At 38.2% G+C, this 25876-nt stretch overlaps 1 protein-coding gene across 2 annotated transcripts in view; it reads left to right on the forward strand.

Moving 5' to 3' along the window:
* Positions 1–18050: 18050 nt before the first annotated feature.
* Positions 18051–25876, forward strand: part of PHF6 (PHD finger protein 6) — a 56365-nt gene continuing 48539 nt past the window's right edge. For both annotated transcript variants that reach the window (XM_043895515.1, XM_043895516.1), the window contains exons 1-3: positions 18051–18216; positions 22123–22306; positions 22550–22651. In XM_043895515.1, coding sequence (XP_043751450.1) covers positions 22169–22306; positions 22550–22651 — 240 coding nt within the window. In that variant the 5' untranslated portion in view covers positions 18051–18216; positions 22123–22168. The remainder of the gene's footprint in view (positions 18217–22122; positions 22307–22549; positions 22652–25876) is intronic.

A 25876-nucleotide genomic window follows, 5' to 3' on the forward strand; every position in this document is an offset into this window, starting at 1 on the left:
ACAGGAATAAATGAAGAGGACTAGAAATAGTAAATGATTAGAAGGTAAATATAAAAACCTTTATAAACATATACTTTTTCTCTTTTCTCAGGTTCTATACTAGATATAAATTGTAGATAATTGTAACATGTATGTTTGGGTTGGTAACATATATAAATATAATATGTATAAGAATAATAGCACAAAATGAGGAAGAGGGAACAGAGCCATATAGGAGTACTTCTATATGTCGCTGGAATTAAGTTAGTATAAATGTAGCTTCTGGTAAGTTCAGATGTACATGAGAAGCCATAGGGCAACCACTAAGAAAGTAACTTTAAAAACAGAATAAAAAATCATTAACAGTATTCAATTGTTATATTAGAAAATGCTTAATGCAAAAGAAAGTAGTAAGGAAGAATTGAGGAATATAAAAGGCATCAGATTACAGTTGACCTTTGAGCATCATGGGGCCCCAACTCTCTCAACTCTGCAGATGAAAATACAAGTATAATTTATAGTCAGCCCTCCATAGATGCTGTTCATTTGTATTCACAGTTCTGCATTGGAGGATTCAACCAACCAGGGATTGTGTAAAACTGTAGTATGCATTTATTGAGAAGAATCCATGTATAAGTGGACCCACACAGTTCAAACCTATGTTGTTCAGAGGTCAACTGTATACAGTAAACAAAAAGGGAAATATCAATGCAAGTACTCCATCAATAATAAAATCAAAAGTGAATGGATTAAACAATCCAATCAAAACGCAGAGAATATCAGACTTGATAAAAGAAGACAAGATCCAAATGTATGCTGTTTACTGGAGGAGTCACACTTTAGATTCAAAGATACAAACAGGTTAAAAATAAAAAAATGGAATAAGATACATAATGCAAATTGCAACCATAAGAAAGCTGGAGTGGCTCTATTAGTATCAGACGAAGTGGACACCAAATGAGAAATCATTACTAGACACAAAGAAAAACATGATATATTGATAGTCATTCCACCAAGATCATATATGAAGTATAAACATATACACCTACAACAGAGCCCCAAAATATATGAAGCAAAAACTGAGTTAAGTGAAACAAGAAATTAGAGAATTCGACAACAATAATTGAAGATTTCAATACCTTACTTTTGATAATGGACAGAAAAACTATGCAGAAGATGAAAAGGAAATAAAAGCCTTTTTTCTTCCAGTTTTACTGAGATATAATTGATATATTACACTGTATAAATTAAAGGTGAACAGCATAATGATTTGACTTACATATGTCATGAAATGATGACATAGTAGGTTTAGTGAATATCCATCATTCCATATAGATACAAAATTAAAGGAAAAGAAAAATTACTCTTTCCTTGTGATGAGAACTCTTAAGATTTACTTTCTTAACAACTTTCATATATAACATGCAGCAGTGTTAATTATACTTATGTTGTTCATTACGTACCTAGTACTTGCTTGTCTTATAATTGGAAATTTGTACCTTTTGACCACCTTTATCTAATTCCCCTTCCCCCTAACCCCTGTATCTGGTAACCACAAATCTGATCTCTTTTTCTACTTGTTTGTTTTTGAAGTATAATTGACCCAAAACCATATGTTAGTCCTTATTATACAACATAGTGATTTGACATTTCTAACATTTCAAAATAATCACCATGATAAGTCTAGTTACCATCTGTCACCATACGAAGATATTACATTATTATTGACTATATTCCCCATACTATACATTTCATCCTTGTGACTCATTTATTTTATAACTGGAAGTTTGTACCTCTTAATCTCCCTTACCTATTTCTGTCCTCTCCCCACTCTCTCCCCTCTGGCAACCACCGTTTATTCGCTATATTTCTATTTCTGTTTTGCTATGTTTGTTCATTTATTTTGTTTCAGATTCCACATATAAGTGAAATCATACAGTATTTGTCTTTCTCTGACTTATTTCATGTAGCATAATATCATCTAGGTCCATTCATGTTGTCACAAATGGCAAGATTTCATTTTTTTTATGGCTGAGTAATGTTTCATCGTATATATCTTCTTTATCCATTCATCCATTGATGGGCACTTAGATTGTTCTATATCTTGGCTATTATAAATAATGTTGCAATAAACATAGGTGTGCATATAAGAAATAGAAGTCAAATATGTGGAAATTAAACAACATATCAGAGAAAGCAATGGCAACCCACTCTGGTACTCTTGCCTGGAAAATCCCATGGACGGAGAAGCCTGGTAGGCTGCAGTCCATGGGGTCACGAAAAGTCGGACACGACTGAGCAACTTCACTTTCACTTTTCACTTTCACACACTGGAGAAGGAAATGGCAACCCACTCCAGTGTTCTTGCCTGGAGAATCCCAGGGACGGGGGAGCCTGGTGGGCTGCCGTCTACGGGGTTTCACAGAGTCGGACACGACTGAAGCGACTTAGCAGCAGCAGCAGCAGCAAACAATGTATTCCTAAATAAACAATGGGTCAAAGAAATCACAAGAGTGATTACAGAATACTTTGAGAGAAATGAAAATGTAGACACAACATACAAAATTTATGTGATGCAGCTACAGTATTGTTTACAGAGAAATGTATAGCTGTAAACCACCTACATTAAAAAAAGAAGAAAGACTCAAATCAATAGCCTAACTTTCCCCCTTACGAAACTAAAAAACAAACAAAAAACTGAACTCAAAACCCAAAGCAATTAGAAGGGAATAATAAAGAGTAGGGTGGAAATTAATAAAGTAGAGAACAGGAAAAAATAGAAAAAAATTAATGTAACCAAAAGTTGGTTCTTTGAAAAGTTCAAGGAAATTGAAAAACATTTAACTAGACTATCCAAGAAAAAATTTACTAAAAACAAGAATGAAATAAAGGACATTACTACCAACCTTGCAGAAATAAAAAGGATTATAATCATATACTATGAACAGTTGTGTGCTAAGTCACTTCGGTCATGTCTAACTTTTGTGACTCTATGGATTGTAACCTGCCAGACTCCTCTGTTCATGGGATTCTCCAGGCAAGAATGCTGGAGTGGCTTGCCATTTCCTACTCCAGGGAATCTTCCTGAACCACAGATTGAACCCATGTCTCTTATATCTCCTGCATTGGCAGGCGGGTTCTTTACCACTAGCACCACCTGGACAACTATATGCCAACAAATTAGATAACTTAGATAAAATGAATAAATTACTAGAAAGACACAAACTACTGTACTGGACAGAATAGGAAATAGAAAATTATGAATAAAACTATAATAAGCAAAGAGACTGAATTAGTCATTTTAATAGATAGCCAATGGGAATTTGCTGTATGGCTCAGGAAACACAAACAGGGGCTCTGTATCAACCTAGATGGGTGGAGTGGGGAGGGAGATGGGAGGGAGTTTCAAAAGGGAGGGAATACATGTATACCTATGGCTGGTTTATGCTGAGATTTGACAGAAAACAGCAAAATTCTGTAAAGCAATTATCCTTCAATAAAAAAACACATTAATTTAAAAAACTACCCACACACAAAAAAGACTTCACTGGTGAATTCTACCAAATATTTAAAGAAGAATTAATAGCACTTTTCCACAAACTCTTCCAAAAAATAGAAGAGGAGGGAACACTTCCTAACTCATTTTATGAGGCCAGACACCAAAATCAGACAAAAATACAGCAAATAAAGAAAGCTAAAGACCAGTATCTCTTATGAAAACAGAAACAAAAATTGTCAATCAAATACTGGCAAATAGAATCCCACAACATATAAAAAGAATTACACACCATGACCAAGTGGGATTCATCCCAGGATTCCAAAGTTGGTTTAATATCCACAAGTCAATTAGTGTATTAATAATATGCCATATAAACAGAAGAAGGGACAAAGGTAACATAATCATCTCAATAGATGCCGAAAAAGTATTTGATGAAATTCACCATCCCTTAATGATAAAAGGGGTCAATAAACTAAGAATTGAAGGAAACTTTCTCGACCTAATGAAGAATATCTTTGAAAAACCCACAACTAACATCATATTTCATGATGAAAGATTAAAAGTTTTTCCCTAAGATCAGGAATGAAACATGGATGTCTGCTCAAGTCAATAGTAGTCAACCACATGTTTCAACAATTTTTATTGAAATATATTTGCCGTAGGGACTCCACTCGTGGTCCAGTGGCTAAGACTCTATACTCCCAATGCAGGGGGCGCAGGACGGATCCCTGGTCAAGGAATTGGATACTATGTGCCACAACTAAGCTAAATAAATAAATATTTTTTAAAAAGAAATATATTTGATATATAACACTGCGCTATACATATATACATAGTAATATGATTGTCATTGTAGGGATAGTTAGCACCTCTCTTACATCACATAATTATCATTTCTTTTTTTGTGGTGGGAATAATTAAGATCTAGTCTCTTTGCAAGTTTGATGATCATAATACAATATTGTTGTCCATATTCACTATACTGTGTATTACATTTCTAGGTTTTATTTACCTACAAGTTGCAAGTTTTCATCCATAAACAACATCTCTTCTATTCAATATTGTACTGGTGATTCTAACCAGGGCTTTAGCAAGGAAACTAGGCCTCCAGATAGGAAATGAAAATGTAAACAAAATTATCTCTGCAGATAATTTGATCTTATCAAGGGAATGGCAAACCACTTCAGTATTCTTGCCTTGAGAACCCCATGAACAGTATGAAAAGGCAAAAAGATAGGACACTGAAAGATGAACTCCCCACGTCAGTAGGTGCCCAATATGCTACTGGAGATCACTGGAGAAGTAACTCCAGAAAGAATGAAGAGATGGAGCCACAGCAAAAACAACACCCAGTTGTGGATGTGATTGGTGATGGAAGCAAGGTCCGATGCTGTAAAGAGCAATATTGCATAGGAACCTGGAATGTTAGGTCCATGAATCAAGGCAAAATGGAAGTGGTCAAACAGGAGATGGCAAGAGTGAACATTGACATATTAGGAATCAGCGAACTAAGATGGACTGGAATGGGTGAATTTAACTTAGATGACCATTATATCTACTACTGTGGGCAGGAATCCCTTAGAAGAAGTGGAGTAGCAATCATAGTCAACAGAAGGGTCTGAAATGCAGTACTTGGATGCAATCTCAAAAATCACAGAATGATCTCTAGTTGTTTCCAAGTCAAACCATTCAATATCACAGTAATCCAAGTCTATGCCCCGACCAGTAATGCTGAAGAAGCTGAAGTTGAACAGTTCTATGAAGACCTACAAGACCTTCTAGAACTAACACCCAAAGATGTCCTTTTCATTATAGGGGACTGGAATGCAAAAGTAGGAAGTCAAGAAACACCTGGAGTAACAGGCAAATTTGACCTTGGAGTACAGAATGAAGCAGGGTGAAGGCTAATAGAGTTTTGTCAAGAGAACGCACTGGTCATAACAAACACCCTATTCCAAAAACACAAGAGGAGACTCTACACATGGACATCACCAGATGGTCAATACCAAAATCAGATTGATTATATTCTTTGCAGCCAAACATGCAGAAGCTTTATACAGTCAGCAAAAACAAGACTGGGAGCTGACTGTGGCTCAGATCATGAACTCCTTATTGCCAAATTCAGGGTTAAATTGAAGAAAGTAGGGAAAACCACTAGACCATTCAGGCATGACCTAAATCAAATCCCTTATGACTATACAGTGGAAATGAGAAATAGATTTAAGGGAAGAACTAAAGAGCTTCTTAATGAAAGTGAAAGAGAAGAGTGAAAAAGTTGGCTTAAAGCTCAACATTCAGAAAACTAAGATCATGGCATCCGGTCACATCACTTCATGGCAAATAGATGGAGAAACAGTGGAAACAGTGGCAGATTTTATTTTTTTGGGCTCCAAAATCATTGCAGATGGTGACTGCAGCCATGAAATTAAAAAATGCTTGCTCCTTGGAAGGAAAGTTATGACCAACCAAGACAGCATATTAAAAAGCAGAGACATTACTTTGCCATCAAAGGTCAGTCTAGTCAAAGCTATGGTTTTTCCAGAAGTCATGTATGGATGTGAGAGTTGGACTATAAAGAAAGCTGAGTGCCAAAGAATTGATGCTTTTGAACTGTAGTGTTGGAGAAGACTCTTGAGAGTCTCTTAGACTGCAAGGAGATCCAACCAGTCCATACTAAAGGAAATCAGTCCTGAATATCCATTGGAAGGACTGATGTTGAAACTGAAACTCCAATATTTTGACCACCTGATGCGAAGAACTCCCTCATTTTAAAAGATCCTGATACTGGGAAAGATTGAAGGCTGGAGGAAAAAGTGACGACAGAGGATGAGATGGGTGGATGGCATCACCTACTCAATGGACATGAGTTTGAGTAAATTCTGGGAGTTGGTGATGGACAGGGAGGCCTGGTGTGCTGCACTTCATGGGGTCACAAACAGTTGGACACAACTGAGCGACTGAACTGAACTGAACTGAACTGATCTTATATATAGCATATTCTAACAAACACATTAAAAACCTACTAGAAATAATAAATGAGTTCAGCAAAGTCATGGACACAGATCCAAGATACAAAAATCACATGTATTTCTATACACTAGCAATGATCAAATCGAAAGTGAAATTAAGAAAACAATTCCATAAGATGCAAAGTATTATATATAGAATGGATAAAAACAAGGTCCTACTGTATAGCAAGGGAACTATACTCAATATCCTGTGATAAACCATAATGGAAAATAATATAAAAAAGAATGCATATATATGCATAATGGAACCACTTTGCTGTACAGCTGAAATTAACACAACTCTGTAAATCAACTGTACTTAAATTAAAAAAATAAAATGATTCCATTCACAATGGCATCAAAAAGAATAAAATACCTAGGAAAAAATTTAACAAAAAATGTGCTGACTTGTACACTGAAAACTGTGGTTCAATGCATGAGACAGGGTGCTCAGGGCTGGTGCACTGGGATGACCCTGAAAGGTGGGATGGGGAGTGAGTTGGGAGGGAGGGTCAGGATGGGGAACACATGTACACCCACGGCTGATTCATGTGAATGTATGGCAAAAATGACCACAATACTGTAAAGTAATTAGCCTCCAATTAAAATTTAAAAAATGGTAAATAAAATAAATTGGATTAAAAAAAGAAATTAAAAAACCTAAAATATTAAAAATGGCCCCATGCTCATAGATCAGAAGACTTAATATTGCAAAGATAGAAATACCTCCCAAATTGATTTACAGATTCAACACAATCTTTTATTAAGAACACAGCTGGTTTTGTTGCAGAATTTGATAAGCTGATCCTAAAATTCATCTGTAAATTCAAAGGACCCAGAATAGCCAAAACAACCTTGCAAAAGAAGAACAAAGTTGGAGGATTCACATTTCCTAATTTCAAAACTTTCTGCAAATATCTAATAATGAAGACAGTGAGAATAACAAAAGAATAAACATATTGATCAATGCAAGAGCACTGAGAGTCCAGAAATAAACTCTCACATTTATGGTCAATTGATCTCCAACAAGGGTGCCAAGACCATTCAATGCAGAAAGAATGGCATTTTCAACAAATGGTGTTGGGACAACAGGATATCCACATGCAAAAGAATCAAGTTAGAACCCTACCTCCCACCATATGCAAAAATTAACCAAAAATTGATCAAAGACTTAACTGTAAGAGCTAAAATAATCTCAACAAAAGTGTTGAGCACAGAATACACAGATTTTACTAAGTGGAAACAGGTTGCTAGACTTGCAGGAATTATTTTCCAACTCTCCAAAAATGTACATTCATTCACTTTGTATCTTCAAGCTACTTTTGTTAGACTAGCTGTTTGCCAATCAGGTCTTTTGCATCTATAAATTCATTGTATGGGCTTATCCATGCCTAAAATGTCTATAATTTTTTACTCATAAGTTAACCCTTGTTCTCAGGGTAAAAAAAGTACAGAGGAAATTTGAAATTGTGAAATCAAAATTGGATTCCAAATAAGTTAGAATTTTCATAAGAAATTGAGGAAGCACTGTTTAACTTGACTGCCTTTTACTGGGTGACATTTTATTTTTAGTTCTAAAACCATCTGCTTTCCAAAATTTACATTGGCACTGTCTACTGAATATGCAGAACAATGATCAAAGATAGATATCAACAATCTTTTATTTTTATTATTTTTGAAGCTTCATTATGATCTTCAAAGAAGTCAGGAAGATGACTTGAAATCCTCCTTTTCAAACCAAAGTACCTAAAAGCTAGGAGGAACATTTTTCAGTTGCCATGATTTGATACATCATTTGATTTACTATACAAAGCATGATCCTTGGTAAGATCCTCGGTAAAATCAACTCCAGACTGCTAGGAGCCAAACATCTTATACCAAAATTTCCCCTTTTGTTCACCCACAGGACATTTTAGTTGCTGTCTTAGAATCAGGAAATGTAACTTTATTCAAAGAGCAATGATAGGAATGATAGACTAACATACACTTGTTATGATATGCCTAGGGTAAATTAGCGGCCACCAATTTTTTCAACCAAACATTAGTGTCCTTTGACTGATCTATAAGCACTTGTCTGTCTTACCCTTCACCTGTGAGATTCAATCTCCATATGTGCTTACACATTTCCTTCTCTGCCATGCTCGGTTCCAAATTCTTTTCAGTTTATTATCCAGTATGTTGTTTTCATTGTTTACCTCCCTAATCCATTTGTATGTGTCCTTCCATCTGTCATCAAAATAATATAGTCATTTATTTAGTTTTCCTTTTTGGTAATTTCTGGGTCAAGCTATAGTTGGTATTGTAATTGTTCTCATTTTCTTTTTTTTTTTTTTTGTTCTCATTTTCTTTATCTGAACACTTGGAACACAATGTTCATAAAGTTTAAAATTAAAGTACCACTACACTGCTATTTTAAAGGACCTACTGAATAGCATATAGAACTCTGCTCAATATTATGTGGCAGCCTGGATGGGAGGGGAGTTTGGGGGAGAATAGTGAGTGAAAGTCGCTCAGTCATGTCCAATTCTGTGACTTTCTCCAGGCCAGAATACTGGAGTGGGTAGCCTTTCCTTTCTCCAGAGGATCTTCCCAATCCAGGGACTGAACCCAGGTCTCCCGCATTGCAGGCAGATTCTTTACCAGCTGAGCCACAAGGGAAGCCCAAGAATACTGGAGTGGGTAGCCTATCCCTTCTCCAGCAGATCTTCCTGACCCAGGAATCAAACTGGGGTCTCCAGCATTGCAGGTGGATTCTTTACCAACTGAGCTATGAGGAAAGCCCATTGTGGGGAGAATGGATAAATGTATATGTATGGCTGAGTCCCTTCACTGTTCACTTGAGACTATCACAACACTGGCTATACCCCAATACAAAATAAAAAATTTTTTTAAAAAAATTACAGTACCACTATCTCCATACAAATCACAACAGTTAATCCACAGGCAAATTCAAAGAATATTACAAACCATGACTACAATGTATATAAGTTGCAAATGTAAAGTTACATCTCTCTGATACAACAATGAATAATGGGATATTATGAACAGTGAATCATGGTTGTTAACATCAGTGGTCAGGATTAAAAACAGCAACAGTGACTAGGGGTAGATAATTGATACCATATTCATTGGACACTGAAAATAGCATTGCTTTCAGCCCCTGTATTTGGAGCCATAGTATGAGTTTGGTACCTTTCCCTCCAACCTGAGCGGCCATTGCTGAAAACTGATCTTGCATACTGGAGAAGAGTTTCCTGGGATGCAGGACTTTCAGTGCTGAAACTGGGACAGAACCAAGAAGATCAGGATAATTGGTCACCGTGTTATGTCTTTGGCAGCTTTCCAGAGCACTGAAAGGGCTGTTTTTGATAGTTTTGTAAAGCTTCATAGTTGCTTTGGGCGGAGAAGACTTGTTAACTTTCTTAATTCATCATGCTGGAAGTAAATTCCCCATACTATGTATTCTCCATATTATTTTTATTTTTTAAAATCTTTTATTGAATTGTTACAATGTTATTTCTGTTTATATCTTAGCTCCCTGACCAGGGATCGAACCTGTAACCCCTGCACTGGAAGACAAAATCTCAACCACTGGACTGCCAGGGAAGTCCCTAGATATTATTTTTAGTGTGTGTCTCTTTTACTAAAATGCAAACTCCATGAAAACAGGGATTTTTGCTTGTTTTCTACACTGCTATATCCTGAGTGCTTGGCACATCATTTGTAGGTACTCAATAAATATTTTTTTCTTTTTCTTTTTTTAATAAATATTTTTTGGTGAATAAATGAATTAATGACACTTGTAGGAGTGTTGGAGATAGATTAGAAGAGAAAATTAAATCAGATGGCCAAGTCAGTAAACTGGTGGAGTGGTCCAGGTTGGAAATGATAGAGGCAGTCGAGATAACAAATAGTAGGCTGATTTTAGAGATCATTAGGAGTCAAAATTACCATGATTATTGATAGACTAGAGATGAGTGTGAGGAGTGAAATAGAGGGAGGTGTCAAGGATGACTTCTTGATCTCTAGCCTGCAGAACTGGTGGACAGAGGTACCAGTCAGTGAGTTAGCTAACAGTGGACCAGTACCAAGGTTATACGGAGAAGATAACGAGTTCTGTGTCAGACATACTGAGTCTGAGATGCTTTTGAGGTAACTAAGCAATTTCAAATAGGCAGTTGGATATATGGCCCTAGAATTCAGAGGAGAGATGTTTTGGCTAGAGAGCTAAATGAGTGTGCTGTCAATCCCAGTGGGTGGTAAATAAAGTGGTGGGGGTGGATGATTACCAAGTAAGAGAGAGAACAGAGTCTAAGATCAAGCTGTAATTGTACCCCACATGCACTCAAGTTTTCACTTGGATTAAGGAAAGGAAATCACTTGATTGTCAACTGGAGCCTAAATTAGGATTTCAAATCATAAATATTTTATTGATTTTGCAATGCAATAATTCAGGTTTCCAGGTTTTCTCCTACATTTTTTAGGTCCCATTTTTAGAGATGAGGCATGTTTCATGGCATACTTGGAGTCCATCGGTTGTGCTTTCAAAAAAAAATATCTTGGTAAAAAAAATATCTTGGTGAAGTTTCTGACTTTGAGTATTTCTCAAGTCCTCCTGTGTGCTCAACAGTGTGCTAGGTGCTATGGAGAAGGTAAGAGGTAATATCTACCAGGTTTACCCTTGAGGAGCCTAACTATTGGGCAGAAGAATTGCATATTAAAACTAGAAGAGATGTTAAAGATAATCTAGTCTGATTTCATATTTTTTAGAACAAGAAAAGGTGTCCCAGGAAGATGTAGTGACTTTTCAAGTTCAAAATGAAGTGACAGAAATCTGATTGGAAGCCAGGGCTCCTGATTTCTAGTCTAATCAACTACACTACTGTTTTTCACAAAATTGCTCATTCATTTAACAAATACTGAGTGCCTAAGTGTTCTAGGCACTTGTGGTAAATTATGATACTTTTTCATTTGCACTCACCTCTGGTGATTGATAGTATCATCCAGGATATCCTGGGCATTCAATAAGCAGACTTGACTGACAACTGGGCGTGGCTTCCAGCTGGATTATCCACTTCCCATTTATAGCCCTGTCTTCTCTTAATGCCTGAGGGAAGAGGAAATAAGCGGTAGATTAACATATGAAGCAATTAAAATAGCATAGTGTATACAGTATATAATTAATTGCTAAATTGCATTGAATGATTCTCAGCACAACAGAAAGGTGTAGGAGCCAAGGCCCAGAGTACAAGATAGCAGTCTCAGAGACTTCTCTGGAGGTCCAGCGGCTAAGACTGCACTCCCAATGCAGGGGGCCTGGGTTCAATCCCTGGTCGGGGAGCTAGATCCCACGTGTCACAACTAAAGATCTGCATGCCCCAACTAAGACCCAGTGCAGCCAAATAAATAAATAAAATAATAAAGACAGCAGTCTCAGACAGGAAAAAGTCTTTCAAAAGTAGTAACCATTGGCTCCCTAGCATGTTCCTCTGAGAAAGTTCAGCAAACATTTATGGGGCAAGCACTGTGCTAGGTGCAAAGGGTAGAAAAATGAATAGGACATGGCCTGTTCTCCCAAAGAGCTCACTGTCTAGTGGGAGAGACAGAAGTACGAATAACTCCAATACAAGGTGGAAAATGACGAGATCAAGGTCTGGCCAGGATGCTGTGGAAACAGGGGATGGGAGTTTTGCCCAGTGGAAGGGTAATTAAAGCTTCGGGGAGCTAAGGGCTGACAACTGAACCAGAGTTTGAAGGCTGCTAGGTCCTAGCAAGTCCAAGAAAGCTGTCAAAGGAGTCGTAGGAAGCAAGTACAGCAGAAAGAAAGAAACAAAAGCCTTTTGTCTCTCCATTCCACTTATCAGAAAAACTGAAGACAACTACAGCTGCTCATTAAGTGGAACACTCCATACTGCTGCCCATAAAGCTAGCTCTAATGCTTATTGAGCTCTGTGGGCCAGGAACTGTGCCAGCTGCTATATGTGGATTATCTCCAGCCATCCTAAAAAAAAATATCCTTGAGATAGGCACTTCCATCATCTTCAGTGTACAGATGAGGAAACTAAGGCACTGAAAAGTTAACCTCAAACCAGAATTTTTGTCCAGACCATTTGTTTTTTGTCTCCTGGCTCAGACTATATCTCATTGTGAATATTAGCTCCCCACAGATCTTATTCATATACAATTCTTCTTGTTTTAAAACATTATTATATGAGATTAGTGTAGACTTGTCTGATCATGCTATTTAGCCAACAGCCAAAATAGGGCCAGAGAACCAACGATGTTCAAGATCACCTGGGACCCAATGGCAAAGCCAGTTATAAGCACGTGTCCTCACTAACATCTATGTCTAAGAATGATATTTATCAGAATGAAATCTCTTGGGCGGTCAGGTGAAACTGATGAATTGCCCAAGTGATTTTTTTTTTCCCTTGCTTTCAGCTTGATGACTATAGGTCAGTCATTGTCAAACTTTTGTATCTATCACAGTTTTTTACCTGGGGAGCTTGCTAAAAATACAGTTGTTGGACCTCATTTCACACCTATGCCAGAATTATTGGGGTAGGGACTTGGGCTGCTGTATTATTATTATTTTTTGTTTTGTTTTGTTTTGTGGGCTGCTATATTATTAACAAACTCTTGAGATGATGTCATCCCATTCCAATTTCACTTCTTCCCGTCCTTCATTACAGTCTCTTTCCCATTCTCCATTTTTCTACTCTCTTTTCCCTTGCCCATTCTCCACACTCAGCTTCAAATTGCTAAACTAGGGAAAGAGATCTATACAAATTCCCTCAAGGCGCCCCTCCTCCTCACTTAGGTACCAGAATAGCTCCATAGGCTGGAGAGAGTTAACAATATTAGAAAGGCTCATCAACACACTAAGTGGAAGTTGAAACAACAACACCAACAAAAACTAAGTAGAAGAGTATAGTGGCCAAATGCTGGGAGCCTCTGCCAGCAGGTAGATCAAGCAGATGATACGGCAGTTAAGGGATACAAAATCGTCCTTCATATTTATTGGGCAAGAACATTCATGTACCTCATTATCTGTCCTTGCAAGTAACCTGCAATCAATTTTTCAAGTAACAGTAATCTCACCTGACTGATGTGTAAACAAAGCCAAATGAATAACCTGAGGTAACTCTGCTAGTTAGCGGCAGGCCAGCAATTCAAACTCAGGTCTTCTGACTCTTATGCAGCATCTCACACAAATACATAGCAATGCATTTTTTTCACAGAAACACTTAAAATGCTTAATCCATCGACTTTAAAAAATAAAGAATAAAAAATTATGTATCCAACATACGAAATGCAAATAGACTTCAGTTTCATATAAGGGACATTGGCTTCTTTTTGAACAAGTTGTGCAAAATTTGTCATAATTATAATTTTACATTGGTTTATGTGATTAACTGATTACTGGCTGTCTCCCCCACTCGACCCAAATGGACCATGTCCATATTTATCTAACAATGTAGTAGGTAATCAATAGGTAATGAATGAATGAATGCATAATCCACCGGTGTTGATTACGGCTAGAAGGGAGGTCACAGCACTAGGTGAATTTAGCCTTTGGTTTAGGCAGGAGCAGAAATGCTAGTGGTATCTTACACAAAAACACTGAAGATGGAAGAAAAAGTACTTTGTAGTTGCTGGAGAGGATGAATTTGCTTGTACTGGACTTAGTGATTTAAGCTCAAGGACAGGGCTGATCTAAGCAGAGCAAGCGCAGTTGCTAAATGGTTGTTTACAGAGGAGTGAAAGTCAAGAGATTGTATCTGTTCTACAAAAAAAGAATGCAGGCAAGTTTCTTAATATGTGATCCCCAGCATATTCACATCAGATTATCTGGCCAGTTTAAGAACACAGATTCCTGGACTCAAACCCTCAGAATCTTCAGAGGAGGGGTGCCAAAAACTCTGCATTTTAAACAAATTCTTCAGGTAATTCTCACCTCCAAAGTTTAAGACTGGCTGGGCTGATAGAGGGCTTCTCTGATAGCTCAGATGGTAAAGAATCTGCCTGCAATGCACGAGACCCATGTTCAATTCCTGGGTCGGGAAGATTCACTGGAGAAGGGATAGGCTACCCACTCCAGTATGCTTGGGCTTCCCTTGTGGCTCAGCTGGTAAAGAATCTGCCTGCAATGCGGGAGACCTGGGTTCAACCCAGGTGGCGCTAGTGGTAAAGAACCTGCCTGCCAGTACAGGAGACATAAAAGATGCAGGTTCAATCCCTGGGTTGGGAAGAGCCCCTGGAGAAGGAAATGGCAACCCACTCCAGTATTCCTGCCTGGAGAATCCCATGGACAGAGAAGCCTGTCGGGCTACAGTCCACAGGGTTGCAAAGAGTTGCACATGACTGAAGCAACTTAGCACGCACATGGGCTTATAGAACAGTAGACCAGGGGAGGGTATAGGATTCTGCCTAGGGAGAAGCCTGCATTTAAAAAGAGAAGAATGGAAACCTACAAAAGAGACTGAAATAACAGCCAGAAAGCCAGAGTCAAAGTCCATGTTACAAGACAAGGAAGGTGAAAGTTTCAGAACAAGTAAATGGCCTAAAGAGTCAGATGTAAAGAATGAAGACAGAAGAGTCATGAGGATGGGATCCAGATTTTTCTAGACCAGGACCTGTCTTTTAAGACTCAACTCAAAACATTTCCTCTGCAGGGATGTATTTCCTGCTCCACTGGACAGAGTCCATAAATCTTGGAGGTATGTAATTCTATTGTAGCATTTCACCTACAGACAGAAAGAAATTCTGTCCTCATTAGACTGAGAATTCCTTGAAGGCAGGAGCTGTGTCTTATTCCTTTTCGAACATGCAATGTCTGGCATAATACCTGGCATACAGAAAATATCTGCAAATGCCTGCTGAATGAGTGATGGGAGAGCAATTTGAGGGAAATAACACAGTCTACCAGTGAAGGTAGAGTCTGACAGTGAAGGTAAATGAGAGCAGGGCAATTGATGCTGCTGAAGCAGAAAATAAGTAGGGAATCAGTTCCTCCAGAGTACAGAAACAATGTGATTAAAACTACAGCTTTAACTTTAAAAAGCAGGAAGGACGATTCTCTCTCTGCCTCTTGAAGGAAGCTGGAGAGGATGGGTGTACAAGATAAAGTAGCATAGCTCAGATGGCCCTACACTAAATAAGTCAGGAAGTTAAAGACTTTACTGAGAATCAGGTACAAAAAACCAGACCTAGAGCCTGAAGAAAAAGTGAAAGGAAAAGAGTATTGGGTGGGAGTGTGCTGGTGAATCAGTAAGAGATTAAGAGATCCAATGTTCCATCCTCAGGCATTGTCAAGAGCAAGTTATCACCATCTTACTCCTTTCTGTAGCCCTTGAAATAACAGGGTGCATCTATCAGTCAGGCTAACTGGAACTAGTTACCAGACCTGGGACCTGAAACTAACTGGGGTCACTGATCTCTTCTTCTCCTCAACTCTCCCTGCACTTCCTTTCCACTGTAAGGGCACTTGCTATAGTCTATCCCCTATCACAGCTATTCATCTTAACCTTGTTACACTGTTAAGAGTTGAGGGCAAAGACTGTGTCTTATTCACAGTTCCAAGTTGTACCTTAGCATAATACTTTGTACATAATAGAGGATGTCTGTAGGAGGCACACACCTAACATAGCATATTTCACATCATGTTTTTGTTTGCTTGTCTGTCCCCCTTTTTAGACCATGAGTTCAAGGTCAGGGACTGAGTTGATCTATGTCTCTTCTTGTGTTTGGAACTTAGTAGCTATGCAGATGTTTACTCAATCAAATTGTGTTAGAAGGAATGCATGGATGAGAGAATGAATAAAAGAGAGCAAAATACAGGGATTTGTGAGGAAATCTAAAATGATGGCATACTGCACAGGCACTACATTTTGACACTTACACAATCATCAGTCTCATCCTCACATCAGTAAGTGTGTGAAGTTGGTGGAAAATGATGCTAGGGGTTGGGGGGGGGGTGGGAGCTGTTTTCAAACACACTGTAAATATTTGGAATACACGTTCTGGATCTTATGTAAATCTCTAGTCTCTCCCTTTCAAGGGTACAGGTCCTGGATGAAAGGACAAAGGGTCCTGCCTTGTCTACCCTTATTGGGTACATGTTCAGCGGGTAAAGAATCCGTCTGCAACGCAGGAAAAACGGGTTCGATTCCTGGGTCAGGAAGATCCCCTGGAGAAGAAAATGGCAACCCACTCCCGTGTTCTTGCCTGTAAAATCCCACGGACAGAGGAGCCTGACAGGCTAAGTCCACGTGATCCCAAAGAGTCGGACAGGACTGTGCGACTAACACTTTCAAACGGGATACAATATTACATCAAACGCGGTTACTGTTTTCTTGAGGATTACAATTTAACGCTGCCATTGAGGTCGGGGGGAAAAAAAAGGTGAAACAGCATTGAAACGGTAGCGGATCAAAACAATGGAAATCCACTGCTCCCCCCTCTTTTTTTTTAAGACGGGAAAAATAGCTACTTGAAGGACATCTTTAAATTTTCATCGGTTTATTAGGGCTTTTTGTTGTTGTTGTTGTTCTTTTAAACCACTAGTTAGCAGTCTGTGAGCCCAGGAGAAAAATAACAAAAGCTGACCCTATGGCATACTATGTGCGCAAGCATTATTCTCTGTGATTTACATATATCAATCCATTTCTCTTAACAACCCTATAAGATGGATACCACTGTGATCTCCATTTTCGATGTCTCGAAACTGAGGGAACACAGGTAATCCAACGTGCTCAAGGTCATTGAACTAGAAGTGGGGGGAGCTGAGATTCAAACCCACGCAGTCTGGCGTCATACATTAAAGAGGAAAGTGCTCAGTTTAGGTGTCGGGTTCACCTGGGCGAATTATGAAGAAAATCACTTATCTTTTCTGAGTGTGAAAATCTCAGAACTTATACAGGGCCTGGTATACGTCAGGGACGCTAATACACGGCTTACTGGCATTATTTCATTTCTACCTCACAATAAACCCGTGAGCTACTATTTTGATCCCCATTTTAAAGATACACACAGATTTAAGGCACAGAGGTGAAACATGATTCGCCCACAGACTGATATCCAGGCAGAGTGACTCCACTACCAGCTTCTCAGTTTTTCCTGGCAGTAAAACGAGAGAATGGAGGACCTAAAAGAGATGCCACGAGAGTACAATGAAATAATGGATGTGAAAAGGCCTCAGTGAACAAGTGCAAGGGATAAGGCCTACCCACTTGAATCACTGTCGAAAACTGGTTACCCAGGGCCCCTGGCCAACGGTTTCTAGTCCCAGCCCAGTCCCTTCTCCGCCCAACCCACAGCGATATCTTTGAATCTCTTTCTCCATCTCCTAGGATCCTGCCCCCAAACACTTGGCTGAGCGGTGGACCGGAGAATAGAAGGTACGCGCGCGAGCAGGAGGTGGGGCCTGCTGCCCGGATCCATCCTGGGGGTGGCTTCTACACATGCGTCCTGGCTGGGCGGCTTCAGCTGTCCCCTCTGCAGCCAATCAGGGCCCGCGGCGCGCTCGAGACGTATTAACGCCGAGTGTGTCGTTGCGTGCGAGGGGGGCGACGTAAGGGCGCTCCGCGAGCCCGTCTCTCCTCGAATGAAAGGAAACAACCTCCGGCGACAGAGCCCCGCTCTCAGGCGCTGCCGGAGAACCGAGATCGACTTCTTTCTCTTTCCCCTTATTGGCGCTTCTCCCCTTCCCTTCGCCTCTGGGCCCCGCCGGTGAGTCCCCACGGTACCCTGGGGCCCCCCATTCTCTGCCCAGCGGGGAAAGACAAGGAGGATGGCGGTGGCCAGGCCGCCGCCCCTGCCCGTTGTTAAGGGGGACTCTTGGTGGTCTCGCTTTATTGTCAGGGACCCCAGAAGCGCCACTCATTGAAGGCGCTTGGCGAAGAGGCTGCTGAGAAAAGTGCTTCGGAGGAGCGGAGGGAGACGTTAGGCTTAAGCCGAGACTTCGGGGGAGGGGGCGCAACATTTAAGGAGGACAAAATACAGGGAATTTTTAGTCTTTTCCGTCGGTTAGGACATATTTGGGGAGGAGGGGGACTCCCAGTCTGGGAAGAGTGAGAGGAAGAATTGTTAGGATGACAAGAAGGTTAGCCTTTCGGAATGAGGAAAAACTCCGGGGTGGGGGGAATTGGGGGTGAAACTGAGATACGAAACGAAGACTGTTAGAGGGCGAACTCCTGGGGGGAGGAGGGTTCAAGAAAGTGGTAGGGTGGTCTTTTCCTGGATCCAGGAGGATTGGAAAAGGACAATTAGGGGACCCTGACTTCACGACCGAAAGGAACCCGCTAAAGTGTTTTAGTGGAAGATAGTTTTGCGAGTTTATCTAGCGCTTGATTAGAGGGAGATCTTGGAGTCTAGTGTGTATTGAGGAATAAATAACGGAGAGGATCCAGTACGTTCTGTGTACCATCCTTTATTATATGGACGAGCAGCTCGGCATTCTTTTGAAATTTCTTCGTTTCGATATTCTGCGTGGAAGTTGAAAAATCCTTTATTTTTGAAATGCCTTTTCTTTTCATCGGTTTCCTACGTAATATCAGGTCTTCTTCATACAGTTCAAATTCTTTCTCTACCCTTGGGTTTGAAACAACTGGAAAATTCCTTCAGTTTCCTTTTGAATAACCGCAAAAACAGTGCGAAGCATGTAATAATATCGTGCAACCAAATTCAGGTGCCCTTCCGGTTCGTCTCTTACTCGTTAATTTCTCTCTAGTGTAACTGATAGAAATACTGCTTCTTGGATCATGTTTATATATATTTTGATCTGTATATTTCAACTTGCTTGCGTGTGGAATTGTTCGATCTTCCGGAACTGCAGTTTTTGTTTTGTTTTTCTATGAAAATGGTCTTTCAGATACCAGACATTGAATGAGCTCTCGAGTTGGTTCTTGAAGGCTCTCCTTGATGTTTCAGGTTTGCCACCTTGGTTCTTTACAGCATCTTGGAAAATTAGAAATGCACTGATTGCTTCAGCCTAACTAATCAGGCTTTTCTGTTTTTCAGACAGTGTTTCTCAGGCTGGTATCTTTGCCTATTTATTTCTGCTTCATAACATTATTCATAATGCTGTATTTCTTTTAAGGAAAAGGTTTCATTGTTGGGCGAAAGCATCAAAGTTTGATCTCTGCATGCCCGGAAAAGCCTTTTAGACTAGAATTAAAATGCCATGTATTGTATGGATCATTATGAACTTAATATTGGTCCTTGGAATGCCCTTTTTCTCCTTAAGTAGAAACCACAAATGTGACAGCATTAGATAGAAATCTATATTTTTATGATAAAGACATTTTTTGCTAGGAGTCATTGTTTCCATGATGTTCTCCACTTCATGTTTTACAAGGAGGTTGTAAAAAAAATTAGCAAGATATGCACAGATGCATTATTTGAATTTTAGTGGAAAAATCCATTTAGTCATTGCACGTTGGGGAAAGTTTTTAATTGGTTTGGTGCACTTTTGTGTGCGTTTCTGTTCACTTAACAAATTCTATTTAGACTGATTATAGAAAAGATACACTAGAATATTTTGGAATGCAAAATAAAGTGTACCTTTTTTTCTCTTTTAGATTTTGGGGTCTTTGATATCTAGTAAAGTAGGTTCTCAAAATTAGGATGAGACATTTATCTGTTTATAAACGGAAAGAGGTAGAATTCAATATGGGTAGAATTTTGGGGACACCATTTTCAGAATTAATTTTAAGAATAAAGAGTAATTTTCAAATCTAGGAATTTATCTTAAGCTGATTTTATAGCTTATGCTGGGGTTGTACAGAAATTACACATTAAGATGTTTCTATAGATTGGATTCGTAGTGGTGCCATCCTTTCAACTGGCCAAGGATGACCGGAAAAAATGCTGAATACATTACAGTGCTTTCAGAGTGTTTACTGTTCATTGCACAGTAGTAAAGAAAGCTAATTTAGAACTCAAGTAGCAAATTCTGGTGCTATTTATGAATTTTGGTGTTTTGCATATTTAATTCTAAAGATGTTGGCAGCTATATTCTTGATAAAGCAACTGAACACATATTTGCCTGAGCAAATGCAAACACACTTCCCCTTTTGTTTCTTTTGTTTCTGTTATGTTCTTTTTTTTTTCTTTAATCCTAAAAGTATTTGCTGCCTGTTTTCAATCAGTTTCACAGTTTATAGCCAGTGCTGTGAATACAGTACTGTTGTAAAGTATCCGATGCCATTTGAAAGAGGGAGGTATTTAAAATTGTTGATAGCATTAAGAGTTTGTTAAACCCATCAATGCAGAGACTGTCAGGGCCTGTGAAGTTTCGTTACACAGAAAAACCTAGATATAAATGGATGAGAAGACCTGTTTCTTTGTGACTTTATGTTCAGTTTTAACTATTTGTGTTTTTGTATTGTGGAGCCCTAAATGGTTTGCAGCTACCACCTTGCTGGCATCCAGCTGCTGCTGTTCTGTGGGTGAACAAGTGCTCCTCAGAAAGCCCCGGTGTAGTGTTACTGAGTCCATCTTTTCAGCATTTTATGAAAAGGTTCAAATATATGAAATAATGGAAAGAATTTAGTAAGTTTTAAGATAAAAATTGGAGATTTCATTGGTTGTAATGTGTGTTACGGTAACCTGGGTCCTGAACTGCTTAGTCCTATTGATTTGGGAAAACGGCACAATTCAAATAACTGATTTTACATTTGTTTTTGTTCTTCTGAAGAATCCATGTTGAGACTGATGATCTAAATCTGAAACCTTCCATGTTAGAACTTTTCTTCCCTTTTTTTGTTTCACTATACTACCTATAATTGTAATTTTGACTAAACTGAAGTCTCATTCAGAAAAATTTCCCATCCTTTATATACAGTATTACTAATTTAAGTATGAAAGTTACTGCATATAGAACACCACTGTCAGTTTGGAACTTTAATAAGCAGACTTTTGGAGTCAATCTCAGAGTCAGATAACATAGTTGTTTTTATAAATGATTGGTTCTTAAAGTCTATGTTTTTTAATAGACTGCTGTAAAACTTAAGTTTTCCTTTACTTGCAAAAGGAATACAAGAGCAAAAACGAATAAAGATGTATAAATGATTTTTTAAAACTTGAAAAGAACTCAAATTTTAAAAATAAATGTTCCAAAGTCGTGGTTCTGTAAAATTCATTTCTCATTTGTTGTATTATAAATATGTGAGCTTTACAGAATTGTGCAATTAAAGAAATCTGTTCACTCTGGATATTGTGTAGTTCTCAGTGGATTTTGCTCTGCTCTTAGATATATAATTCTTTGTCTCTTTGAAGGGGCACCCCAGTATACATGAAAAATGTTTTTCATTAATTATGTCAGCAGATGATTATTTTAATTTCACACCTTGTTCATGTTTTCTTTATCCATGCAGAAGTAGTTCTAATTATTTCACATGTCCCTTAATTTGAGAGCAGTTTGATTTTTCCCAGTTACTTCATTAATTTATCTTTATGCATAGATAGTACACTTTTTAAAATTACAGAGGTTTCAATGTTAATTTGTCTATACTAAGTAGCTATTTTTAGTTATATATATTAAAACCTAGGTCAAATATTAAACAATTTACATGAATGTGTAAATTGATTTTTAAAATAAATTAACCATTTTGTTGCCCTTCTTATCCTCTGTAGCTTTTCTTGAGGCATAAAGTGGCATTCTAAAGGCAATTTAAAAATCATGTCAAGCTCTGTTGAACAGAAAAAAGGGCCTACAAGACAGCGCAAATGTGGCTTTTGTAAGTCAAATAGAGACAAGGAATGTGGACAGTTACTAATATCTGAAAACCAGAAGGTGGCAGCACACCATAAGTGCATGGTAAGTATGCTCGCAGCAACCAAGAGACCTGAAACCAGGAGAATCTTAACAATGAATATTCCTGAATACCAAACAAAACAACAACAAAACTAGTTAAACATCTAAGAAATGGTTCCTCATTAATGTTGTGTCATTTTTACTTTAATATTTCCTCTTAAATTTAGCATCTTAGTCACTGTAAATTATGTTTCACTGTAATTTCTTTTTATATGAACCTTAATTTCTTTTAAATGTAATTTATAGCTCTTTTCATCTGCATTGGTGTCATCACACTCTGATAATGAAAGTCTTGGTGGATTTTCTATTGAAGATGTCCAAAAGGAAATTAAAAGAGGCACGAAGCTGGTAAGTTGCTATTTCTGCCTCTTGAGAATAAAACTTATTTTAAGCTCATTAAGGAGGGAATTGCTTATTTTAAAGTGTATTGCCTTATTAACTGAGTGTAATTTTTTAGAAATTGCAGTCTTATTTTTCCCCCAAATCAGCAAATTGCAAGGCTAGTTTTAACTTATCTGCCAATGAACAAAAAAGGAGTAAATCAATATGTATATTTATATATTTTTTTTCCAAAAAGTATTAAAATCTTTTTGGGGGCTGTGTTGACTTAGAAACAAGCAGTTTGCTTAATTTGAATGTTTCATGTTAAAGTCATCATTCAAGTTTATTTTCATAATTAAAATTCTGAAATGTTTTTACTTTACATGATAAAGTAATTGTGATCATTACAAATGAAGATGACAGAACCCTTTCGACAAGAAAATGTTAGCAGTGTCTGAACAGCATATTTTACTGTGATTCAGTTATACAACACAGTATTTATGACTTTGGATAACTTTTGGTGAATTTTCCAGTTTTTCTGAAACTTCACCAGTGTAATGTTCCTGCAGTTGTCTTCACTACCAAGTAACCAGTTTGGCAAGATACTGTATTGTTCTGGTGGAAAAGTAGTATTGTCTCAGGTGGTATTTGACACATTATAGTTTACATTGCAACAATTTCTTATTTGGTTATTTTTCTCTTCTGAGCTCTTTATTGAATCCGTAAATGTACCTTCGGTAGCTTCACTATCAAGTGTTTCATTATTTTAAAGATGGGTTTGGCAGAACATATATCTATGTCCTTAGACACTGAGTAATCTCATTTCATAAAGAATCTGATGGGAAGGACGGCTGTCATTTTTATATCGGGAATAATCTATTTTGAAAAGTAGTCAGTTTTCTATAGTTTGAAAATAAAAGCAGTATGAAGAAGTTCAAAGAGAATATTTGAGATTTGTTTTTAGGATAGTCTTAAACTCTAGAGTCACTGTAGGCAGAAATGGGAATTCAGAGGTCAGACATTTTTGTTGTTGTTGCAGTGAGACCTTAACCATGACAATGTTTATCTTTCCCATCCCCAAAACTACAGATAACAATAGAATGCTCCATTTAAAAAAATGTAATCTTTTTTTCATTTGGTGGTTTGAGATTTCTTCATGTTACGGTGCTTGCTGAGTTTTGAGAACCGGAGCAGGATGTTTTTATTTCCGAGTCCTTAAAAATCAGTTTGGATATGAAGAAAGAATACTATTTACTTGAAACTAGTTGTATTGTAACCCTTATCACAAGTTGTTTTTTCCTTGGCATGATGAATATTCATGGAAAATGTGTCTACACCCTGACTTGTTAGCATTGTTGTTATTCTACACGGCTGCTCTAGTCAGAACAGGAGTAGTTTTAGTCCCTGATGTTACTGGGTTACTAACAAATGCGATGCCTATTTTTATAAGCAGCAGTAACATACATCTATCAGTATTGCTAAATTCAGTGGAGATTTATTTAAATTAGGTAAAATTTCCCCTTTGTGCAGAAAGCATCAGAACTTTGTACAAATTTCACCGTTACAAATTGTCTTGATTAATTTTTAATGGCAAGATGTAGGGAGTTAATTTTTTTGCCCTAGTGAGTTATAAATAACTAAGCTTATTCCTTGATCTAGGGAGTAGAATAGTACTAGAAGTTAAGACCACAAGCTATAGTAACAGACTGGGATTTGAATCCCAGCTCTCTTACTGACTAGCTGGGTGACCCTGCACAAGTTATTTACTTCTCTCTGCCATGTCTTCTTCACCTGCCTAAAGGAGATAATGATAGTCCCTGCTTCCCAGGGATATTGTGAGACTTAAAAAGAAACTCTACAGGACTTAGCATGGTGCATGGCACATAGTTAAGACTTGAAAAATGCAGCCCTGTTGTAGTTATTGTTCATAAGTAATAATAAGATCCTGCTAATATTGTTGTAGGCTAATGAAAAGCCTACTGGGTTGAGAATTCATGAGGCCTGTTTTGTTAATAGCGGCCACTGATACATTATGTAACTTTAGACAAGTCATTATCTTATTTGTATTTTTACCAGCAGTATAAATGGATAATGCTGTATCACTGCTTGCTATCCAGTGATGTTGCATAACTAAAACGTGCTATAAAAGATGTAAAGAGTTACCTTAGGGAAGGTTTTTTCTTTTCTTTTTTGACACTCCCCGACCAGGGATTGAACCCGCTCCCTTGGCAGTGATATAGCAGAGTCTTAGCCACTGGACTGTCGGGGAAGTTCCTTAGAAAAGGTGTTTTGTAGCCAAAATTTTGAGGCTGTGGGCATCCAGCCTTCAGTAATAGTGGCAGAAGGAGAGAACTTTTGAGCCAGGTATATAATTTTGCTCCCTTTCCTTCTCTTAAAATGTCAGAATTTAAATAATTTACATATGGCCTAGGACTAGAGTAGCATTTATATGTTAATTTTTTGAAATAATTTTGAAGTCTCCTTTTAGCCCTTAGTTTTGGCCCTTCCACTATCATTTTTACATGAAATATTATCAAGTAACCAAAATTCCAGATTTTGGTTTTCTTCTTTACTTTTCCCTGTGTAGATTTATCTAAGCAATTAAAAGGGTATAAATCAGAAAGAAAGACAAAAAGTGAAGAGTTTCATGTAAGTAGGTAAACTATATGAAAACTAGATAATCAGCTTTCCTAATTAACTTTTTGGGCTTCCCTGGTGGCTCAGATGGTAAAGAATCCACCTGGCATATGGCAGAATCCCCTGGACGAAGGCATGGCAACCCACTCCAGTATTCTTGATTGGAGAATTCCTATGGACAGAGGAGTCTGGTGGACTACAGTCCATGGGGTCACAAAGAGTTGGACACAACTGAGCAACTAAGCACAATTCACTTTTTAAGGCGTTTTATCTTGTGAGTCTGTTTGCCCTGGCTCTTGTTCATCTAGATTTCTAGGTGAGAAGTGGGTCAATACCCATTGAAAATAATGAAAAGCAAGGGTGCTGGTCCATATGTGCTTTTAAGGCAGGTTCAAGTCTGTATCTCGTGCTTGCCCCAAAGCAAACCATAAAGAGAAGAGGCTGGGATGTAAGGTGTAAATAAATATATAGGTGGTCAGGTGCGTCAGAGTCTTGAGAGGATGGGAAGCCACAAAAAAGAAGTGGGTACAGTGGCTAGTTTCTGTGTTCTTGCTGCCATAGTCCATTTTCCAAGATTATCATGTCAGCCACAAGAATTGGAGAGAAAAGCCATTC

Source organism: Cervus elaphus, chromosome X, assembly GCF_910594005.1.
Source record: "Cervus elaphus chromosome X, mCerEla1.1, whole genome shotgun sequence".
NCBI lineage: Eukaryota > Metazoa > Chordata > Mammalia > Artiodactyla > Cervidae > Cervus > Cervus elaphus.